Consider the following 9,608-nt stretch of genomic DNA (forward strand, 5'->3'; position numbering starts at 1 on the left):
TGCTGCTCTTGGGATGGGCTGGCAGCATGTGTGAGGAGCCTGCCTGTGTTCAGCTGGCTGCCACCTTCTCCCGTTGGGCGAGTATTCCCACCACCTGAGTATTCCCACCACCTATGTGAGGGTTTGCTCAGTTCTCAAAGCAGTGCAAATTCAGGTGCTGATGAGTTTAGATTCTGTTGGCTGGCTGTTTCTGTAATCTCTTAAGATCTCCTGCAGGTAATTTGAAGACCAGGGAGAGGTGGAAACAAAATACATGCCATTAAGGGTATTATGCTGTACAGCAGGGTGTCTAGTGCTACATTTTTCTCCAGAGGTGTTGAGTGTTCAGCCCTTGCTGGTCAGCTTTTTTATTCTGACCCCTAAATAACATGGGCACATTCTCTCAGAAATTATTCAAATCTGCCTCTTTTCAACTAGAGATATTTCAAGTTATGAACAGAGAATGGCATGTTTGATCTGCAATGACTCCTTTGCAATGTGCTAAAAAATATAAGTGAAAACTTTGGGAATTCCCAGATATTAATTTCTGTGTGTGCTTTCTGTAAGTGTGCCTTTGCTTGTCATTCTGTTCTGTTATTGACAGCCACTGGAACTCCCCAGGCCCCAAATGTGGCTGACTCTTGCGGATGCCAACCATACATTCCTAGCTAGGCGGAATGTTATCCTGGACATGTCTTCTGAGCTTGGCCTAAGTCTTCTATGTTAGTTTTGTATGTGTAGCCACTTTGCATTTAGGCCTGATTGGTCCAGGTATGTGAGTGCAAAGATGGATCCAAACCTCCTTCAGTCTCTTTGCTAGGAAGATCTAACATGTCTTGGGGACATGTCAGCTTATAGCCTGTTGAAAAGTGCCTTGGTCTTTGGATTCCTTCCACCTTTGACCCAACTTGCCATGCATGTAGTAACCAAGTATCTTGCACTGGGTTTTGAACATTGATAAGGCATTTCTGTGATAAAAATGTACAGATTTCTATTTAGTATTTTGTTAAACTGGTTTTTACTGGATTTTTCAGGAAGGAAGAGATGCTGGTTTCAAATCAGTGCTTAGCAAGAACACTGGTTCTTTATTGGAGAGTATGGATACGCTGAGGGTCACTCTCTGGTTCAAAGTGAGCATTAAGGTGTTAAGGTTCGTTTCCAGAAGGATGAAGTTCCAGTTGGTAAAATCTCTCCCCTGCTATTGTGAAATACCATCTATCCATAGTGCTGCACCAGAAGGTGTCGTGGAGGTGGTGCAGCATCCCAGGGCCCTATGCCATGGCGCAGTGCCTGCTCCCGTTGGTAGAACTGTCTTCAGCAGCTGTGGGACGGGTGGGAAGGGAGCTGTATTCCATGGCTGGTGGCTGTTAGGGGCCGAACGCCGGCAGGGAGTGTGCTGCCTTTTCTGACAGCAGCCCAGAAGGCTCGCAAGGAGGAAGGCGAATTAGTGGTATTATAAAAGCTTCCTTCTCCTTGAATTAAAGTAGCAGTGGTTTGTGAGTACCTGGGAAGCAGCGAGAGGCGACTGCAGGAAAAGCCTGGGCAGACGGAGACCTTTGCATCCGCACTAGCAGATTCGGTTTGCTCAAGAACGGGCTCAAAAGCAGTCGGAAAGGGGAGCAGACAGGCCCCGACACGGACGACGCCCCCCCGGCCTCCGGAAGTTCAATCCAGAGGGAAGCGCCGCCCCGCGTCGGGCCCCGCCTCCGGTGGCGGCGGGGAGCGCCCTCCGTGCTGCGCGGCTGCGGCGCGGCCATGGAGCTGCCCCTGCTGCTGGCGGTCAGCTACGAGCTGAGCGAGGCCGAGCTGGCGGCGCTCAAGTTCCTCAGCCGGGAGCACGTCCCCAGGAGGAGGCTGGAAGCCGCTCGGAGCCCGCACGACTTGTTCGAAGCGCTGCAGGAGAAGGGCGTGCTGGAGGCGGGGAACCTGGCCTTCCTCAGGGAGCTGCTCTACCGCATCGGGCGGATCGACCTCCTGGTTGCCCACCTGGGCTCCAGCCGGGAGCAGGTGGAGAGGGAGCTGCGGGTGCCGGGCAGGGCGCGGGTGCCGCCCCTCAGGTGAGTGAGGGCGCCGGGCTGGCCCGGCCCGGGCGGCGCTGCGGGACCGGCTGCCCGCCTCATTCCGTCACCTCCCCTGAACAAGGCTGAGCGCTGGAAGCGCACAAGCGGCTTCCAAGAGAAAGTGGGAACAGGCCCTACGGAGAGGCGCGATTGCAGCCCGACAGGAGGGGGGACACGGGGCTGTGCTCGCAGCTCCCCAGAGCTTCGGCGTGGCTTTCTGCAGGAGAACTGAGATCTGTTTAATTGCTGCTGAAAAGGGTTTGACTTCAGGCTGTCCTGGGACTTGTGTCCTCTATCTAAAACGGAAAAAAAGGGGCAATATGAGCTGGGGGGACAGTAGACGAAAGGGGCAGTGCAGTAGTACGGAGTTAAATTGTGCTCGGAAACACGATGAAACAGCCCCCTACACTTCTTTCTCTAGATACTTGCTCTTTCAGCTGTCTGAAGATATCACCGAAGATGAGCTGATGTCTTTCAAGTTACTTTTGGTCAAAGATTTACCAAAAAGCAAGCTAACCCGTGAGACTGTAAGCATCTCTTTAATACTTTTTAAAAATTATTACTATAATCCACAGAGGCTGTTGGGTTACTCATGGGGGAATGAGTGTCACTCTTCTTTATGGTATCACTCTTACGGTGAAAACACAAGAAAAAGGGTGCCCCTGCGTGCATATGGGACTTGTTGGGGCTGGTGTTGGGCACAGCTTTTGCAGCTGTGTCATAGCCAGCTGTGCCAGGGACTGAGGCCATCACATCCAAGCACCCCACGGGGGTCAGGCTACTCAGTGGCTTTAATCAACAAAAAACTGATGAGCACCTTCACTTATCTTGCCCAACAGACTATTTTTTTTCTTCTTTCTAAGTCATTATCAAATACAGAAAGTCACCCACTGTGGGTATTATTTTATGATTTTCTTTTTATTTTTAATGCAGAAAATACAGACCTAAGCAGCAGATCCTTCTCAAGGTTAAGGCAAATGAGCTTGGAATTTACAAGTAGCCTTGCAGGAGATCCAGTGCTTTTATGCTGTCCCAGCCTGCAGTTCTGACTCCTGGGTACTTTGTTCTGTCTAATAAAAGTTTTGAGGATTTTCCTTCTTTTCTTAGAGTGGAGACTGTGATAGCTGTTCTAGTAAATTCTTGGGGTGACCACTGTGCTCTGCTACTCACTCTTTGATGAGTTTCTGTCCCTCGGGTCCCCTTTTGCTTCAGAGTGATCTCCACACCACCATGAGGTTATACCCTTTTTGCCAGTGCTTAATATGGTCACTGCAGTGATTCTTGTGTTTCAGTTAAGTGCACAAGATAGCCACTGAAAGTTGAATGAAAGCAATCATTAAAAATGTCGTAATATATTCCTGTATGACCACTGTTAGATGTCCTGGGTTAGATTGTAATTAGATATTGGCACCTCTGAGCTACAGAAAGGAAATGAGTATGTTTTGAGATGTTGGTACTTAACAGTACTTGTAGGTTTTGCTGAACTAGGATTAACTGGCTCAGCTGGGGTCTCAACTGAGCTCCCAGTCAGCTGGATTGACTCTGTGGGTCGCATATGCTGTCAGTACATTAAAGCTTAGGTGCATGTGCTGCAACTTCACTCTCAATGGCAGCATGGAGGTGCACTAAGAGCAAACTGCCTTTCTGATTACCCAGACAATGCTCGACATTCTCACTGAGATGGAAAAGAAGGGCCTTCTGAGAAAAGACAACCTAAGTATGCTGAAGAGTCTCTGTGAAAAAATTAACATCAGCCTGTGGAGCAGAATTGAAGATGGATTAAACCTATTTGGTAACAGAACAAAACAGCCTCTTCCCCATAGTTATTGTCGAGGTGTTGTGTAGTTATTGTACAGGAGTAATCATGAATGCTTTGCAGGCCAAGAAGAGATGTTCGTCACACAGGAAGAGAGGGGCAGTACAGGAAGCTCTGGGGGGCATCTGGTGTCATCTGTAGCACCCTATCTTCCTGGCAATTTTAATGATTCTTCCCAGGTAAGTTAGTTTATTTCTTAGAAACATCATCATTTTGTCTTAGAAGAGCTCACCTGTCCATGAAGTGAACAGTTGTTCTAAGACCAGCTGTTAAAAGCACTGTCTAGAAAAAGAAAAATGCACAACTCTGCATCCTTTATTCTGAAGCTTTGTCACCAGCACAGCTGCTGCAGTGTTGTACTTCAGAAACATCTACAAGGCGGGGGGTAGCAAGGTAGGCTGAGTTTATGGTACCAGGAATTAGGCAGCTGGCTTGGCATGGAGATGAGAGTGAACAGAGCACCCTGTGTGGGCTGAGCCTGACTTTGGTTGTCCAGCAGGGTGCTGTCCTGCATAGGCTGCCAAAGGCAGTGGGGCAGGGCACTGCCAGGCCCTGGGAGCAAAACTGTTCAGGGAGAGCTGCCTGGACAGGAGGCCATCTGGCTGTGTACCCTGCTGTGCCACTCCCAACAGCTGAGGAGCCCCAGGAGGACAGCACAGGAGTTTCACCAGGAGTCTTTCTTTTCAGCTGCTTGAAGCTTACAAAATGACCAGCCGACCCTGTGGAGTGTGCCTGATCCTGAATAATCACAATTTTGCAAAAGCTAGGGAAGGAGTGCTGGAACACAAACACATGAAGGATCGGAATGGTACAGATGTGGATGCAGGTACAGTGAATGTTAAGGATGAGTTTGTGAGTCTTTTAAAATAGAAACCTTGCTTCTCTTCCTAAAGGTCTAAATTTCAATCTTCCCTTTCTAGGATACTTTTGTCGTAGTGGCTCAGTCAGCCATTTACCGTGCTGACACACCCTAATCATCTCATCAAGTTTTTAGTGCCCAACACTGAACAATTCACTAGCATTTTGCAGCTCTAATGAGGTTACTGCAACCTTAACCAGCACCCTGAGCCTGGACTTCACAAACTAGGCTAGCTTTGCATCAGCCTTGTGCATGCTAATTCTAAAATATGCAGAATTGGAAGCGTCTGCTGCTGAACCAGACATGGGCATTGTTTAACATCCAACTTAAAAAAAGGGACAATGTTGGCACTCAGGGGCCCTGATTTTAGCAGGCTGTTGTACAGCAGCAGAGCTCACGGTGGGTCCTAGGGTCTCTCAGATCAGTGTATTTGCAGTGTCTGTGCCAAGAGATAAAATCCAACAATGGGTCTTCCCTCACTGAACTGAACTACACCTTTAGTTCAAGTCAGAGCACAAGGTTTCTCCTCCTGTGACATGGGTACCACCCAAATCAGTTGTGCTCTCCTCTTGGGTAAAGCAACTGCACTGTCCAACACCTTTTGAGAGATGAAGGGACTAGCTGTAAAGTGAGTGGGGAAAAGAGGTACAGCTTTCTTAATAGTTGTGCATGCTTTCCAGACAGAGGCACAATGGCAAGAAAGCCTTTTAATGACAGTTAAGGGAACTCAGTAGACACATGATCAGTGATTAGACTACTATAGTATTTTCGGACTAGGAATATAACTGCATGGATGTAGTCGTGTAGCAGATGACCAATTATGTCTAGAAATGCAATCTGCAATTGCAGAGTCTGACTTTCATATCATGAAATGTCTCCTATTTCCCTTCTGTTTGCTTTCCAGAGGCTCTGAGGAATGTCTTTAGCAAGCTTCATTTTAGAGTAGAAGAATATAGAGACCTCACTGCAGAAGAAATCCGAAAGACTGTGAACAACTTCCGGAATGAAGACCATGAAGACAAGGACTGTTTTGTTTGCTGTATCCTGTCTCATGGGAAAAAAGGCATTATATATGGTGTTGATGGGCAGGAAGTACCTATCCGGGAACTGACCACTTCTTTCACTGTACAGAATTGCAACTCACTTGCTGGAAAACCGAAAGTTTTTTTTATTCAGGCCTGCCAAGGTGATGCTTTCCATAAAGGTGTGACCATCGAAACAGATTCTGGAGAGCAAGATTCTTCTGTAGAGCAAGATGCGAGGTTTCAGCTCGAATGCATCCCCGCAGAGGCAGACTTCCTCCTGGGCATGGCGACCCTGCAGGATTACGTCTCCTACAGAAGTCCCAGGGAGGGAACCTGGTACATACAGGCACTGTGCCAGCACCTGGAATACAGCTGTCCTCGGTACTTATGTTTCCATAAGCTTATTTTTGGCAACACCTCAATTTTCCTTCTGGTTGACAGGGACTTGATGTAGATGCAGAGGTAGATGATAGGGAGTGGGAATGCTCACTCAGAGTGCATACAGTAATGTAGGACAGAGCAACACCATGTGGACTGTTCAAAGCAACTCGGGGAAGTGCTGAAGCTTATTAAAAACTGGAGCTGTTAGCACTGGTATATATTAAGATAGTGAGAATGTTGTTATTTTGCTGATGTTAACTGCCTGTAATACAAACTGAACTCATGTCTTCGCAGAGGGGAAGATGTTCTCACTATCCTGACAGCGGTAAATCAAGAAGTGAGCAGAAAATCTTGTGAGCGGGATGCAAAGAAGCAGATGCCACAGCCCAGTTTCACACTGAGGAAGAGGCTCATCTTCCCTGTCAACTGAATGGGAGCGCTGCAGCAGCCTGGAATTGGCTGGTTTCACTCAGAATTTGATCAAACACAACAGACTTTCAAGTGTCTACTCTTACCAAAAGAGCAGATATTTTTAATTGAAAATACAACTGAGGAGAAAAAGCCCTAAGAAATTTGTGTTAATATGTGTAACACTTCATACTTCAGAGCATCTCTGAGCTGGTCTCTGATTTATCTCTGATTTATTTAGCTGATCTCTCTCAGATCTGTGGTTTGCTGGCTAAAGTACACTCAGTGGCCTTATCAGCTGTGTCACATTGCTATTGCTTTCATCAGGTATCTTTACAAGGCAACTTTCAGAAGACAACCATTATAAAGCCTATTTTGCAAAATAAACGGGAGAGTGCTGTAAATTTTATAGGATATAATCAGCCCACATCAGTGTGTTTTGTTACTTGTCCTCATCACTTAAAGTCATTCATTTGTAGTGGCTTGGTACGCCTCAAGATAAAGTCAAGCACTTGTTATCCAGCATCCTCAGCAGGATGTATCTGTGACCTGGATATCAGATATCCTCTACATCGAGTAGTCTCAACAGTGAAAATCAGTTGCTCTGGTACAGCTTCATGTTTCAAGATGTCCAGTTGCCCTGTGTTCACTTACCTTGCTCATCTTTGAGTCTTAGTTCTAAGCACCAGAGAAGTCACTAGGTGAGTAGCCAGCTCCTTAAAACATTTTGTATTGCCTCCCGTGGTGAGCACGCACAGAGAACTCTCAGTGTCTACCCCCGTTTTGTCACAGATCTATAGGGCTCACCTAACATCAGCTACCGAGATGGTACAAAACACAACCGTGGTGGTGGTAGACCACACTGCAGTGCTAACACTGTAATGCTACAGGAACACACAAGCTGCTCTAAAAGAGAGGAGGAAAAAACCCCAAAGCACCACCCACGCACAAAAACCCCCAAGTACCAGAAAATATGAACAGATGCATTTAAAGTGATGCTCAACACTGAAATGCTAAATAAATGTAGTGGCTTCTAAAGCCACTTCTGCAGATACCAACTCACTAAGCTGGTGTACAGTATAATAATCACCATAAATTTTAGCCACACAAAGGCCTGATTTTAGGTTTGTTATAGAACAAACTATAGTAGAGAAGATGACATCTGGAACAAACCACAGCAGATCAGCAATATACTGAAAAATTCCATGTTATACATGTTTTATTATCAAATTTACATTCCACTATGAAACAACAGTAAGTGCAAAAAGCAGATGGAAAAAATACCATGAAAATCCCAGACTGTTCAAGCATTGTGTGTAGTCCCCTCATGTAACAGCCAAATGAAGCTAAAACCCAATTATTCTCCTTTCCTCTCTGTTGCTAATTTGACAGCAGTAGATGTTTAACTTTGACCACAGGTACTTTGAGCATGCAGGTATCACTGAGTTTATCAAAAACAGTGAAACTGGAAAGCTTTAAGTTTGTGCTTTGTTTAAGACAATCGGAATAAGGTAAATACAAGAATTTCCTTCTGTCTTGTGTAACTTGCACAATCACTGGTAAGTCCTTCCTAGCATCTGTGTTTGACTCAAACCTGCAAGACAACAGAACCTTGCCAAAATGTAATACTCCATTCCTTCTAGATCTACCTCTACTCAAAAGATCTGGTGCAGGATCTCAGCCATGCCAGTTGGTCACCTCTCACCTGTCTTATGGGAGATAATGAAAGCCAAATCATTTCTAGAATCATGGTAACTTCTAAAATATTCTCAGAAATATATTTTAAAAAGGTTTATCTTCTAGGTTTTGGCACAAAGCGGTAACTTGGAAGAAGCATCAGCTTTCCCTGTTACTGCACACCAGACATGTATAGCCAAACTGTGCATGACCATCCAACGGCATAAATGCATGACAGAATTTGAACAACACTGCACCACAGCATCAACCAACTGGATAAACACACACAAACACCATGGTATAGAGCTTTTTCCATTTTCTTTTTGCCTTATGTAAAGTATCTGATGATACATCTCACCTGCAGAACAAACTGACCTCTTGACATCCACAGCATTGTTTGAACTGAACCGGTTTATATTCTTGGGCTATGGAATATGGAAGTGTCCCCAAGAGAAACATGCATTTAATTTATATGCTTGTAGATTAATTTTACCTGAACCATGGTCTGCCAAAGGAATTCTGCCTTATGGTTTGCTACTCTGCTGATCCAATGGCTGGAGTTATCTAATGAAGCCAGTTAGAAACAGTGTAATACCTTCAAAAATTTATCTGTAACTGACAGGTATTCCTACAATAAACACATAAAATGGACATACTTTTGACATGCTACACACTCCTCTTGATACCAAACTGTCTAAGCTTTTGCTAACTCATTTCCCTGGAAGTTACAGATACACAGCAGACATACCCGTCTCAGTCCACTGGAGACCAACATTGCACTCCCTCCTTTCACTCTTACCTTATGTAGCAAGGCAAGACACCATGCACAGCTAAGTACATACAAACAAAAATACTTACATGAAAAAATTAAATATTTTTCATTTTAAAAACAAAATTAACCCGTATATAGTCTTTTAAATAAAATTCACCTTTTGTAAGTGTAAGATTTTGCTTAGAGAGCAAAAGGCAACTCCAGGAGTTCCTGAATATTTCTGTGCGCTGCTGACAGACAAGCTTCTGCTAAGAATCCCTGTGCAAATTTGAAGTGGTTACTCCTTTTCCTTTTACCAAAAAAAAAAAACCAAAAACCAAATCAATCATCACAAGATCTATAGAACTGTAAAAGCAGAAAGGCCATGTTACAAATTTCCTATAAACAAGGTTAAGAAGCTTTCTTTTCCTGCCCTACTCCACTCACCCTTGCAGCAGCGAGGGTGTTGATTATGGATGTGCCTTATGGCACATGCAAATCAGTGAAATTGCACTGATGCGCCACACCACACCCCCAGACAGCTGCCAGCTATGCCCCCCTACCTACACAGTAACAGGCAAGGTAAACGTTAACTGTTTAATCTAATTGTATGGAAACAAATCATTTTATAATGTTGATAGGTATTGTGAAA

The 9,608-nt window shown here is 45.1% G+C and overlaps 1 protein-coding gene across 1 annotated transcript; it reads left to right on the forward strand.

The window, feature by feature from the left end:
* Positions 1-1,681: 1,681 nt before the first annotated feature.
* Positions 1,682-6,947, forward strand: LOC125328448 (caspase-8-like). The gene is made up of 7 exons (XM_048309128.1): positions 1,682-2,036; positions 2,461-2,566; positions 3,696-3,831; positions 3,919-4,034; positions 4,543-4,681; positions 5,619-6,120; positions 6,415-6,947. The coding sequence occupies exons 1-7, from the start codon at positions 1,735-1,737 to the stop codon at positions 6,548-6,550; spliced, it is 1,437 nt and encodes a 478-aa protein (XP_048165085.1). The 5' UTR covers positions 1,682-1,734; the 3' UTR covers positions 6,551-6,947.
* Positions 6,948-9,608: the final 2,661 nt, after the last annotated feature.

This window comes from Corvus hawaiiensis, chromosome 7, assembly GCF_020740725.1.
Source record: "Corvus hawaiiensis isolate bCorHaw1 chromosome 7, bCorHaw1.pri.cur, whole genome shotgun sequence".
NCBI classification, from domain to species: Eukaryota; Metazoa; Chordata; class Aves; order Passeriformes; family Corvidae; genus Corvus; species Corvus hawaiiensis.

Coding starts and splice junctions, on each gene's coding strand:
- LOC125328448 (XM_048309128.1), top strand. CDS start 1,735: ATGGAGCTGCCCCTGCTGCTGGCGGTCAGCTACGAGCTGAGCGAGGCC. Junction 4,035..4,542: donor ATTTTAATGATTCTTCCCAG/GTAAGTTAGTTT, acceptor CTTTCTTTTCAG/CTGCTTGAAGCTTACAAAAT. Junction 6,121..6,414: donor CTGGAATACAGCTGTCCTCG/GTACTTATGTTT, acceptor ATGTCTTCGCAG/AGGGGAAGATGTTCTCACTA.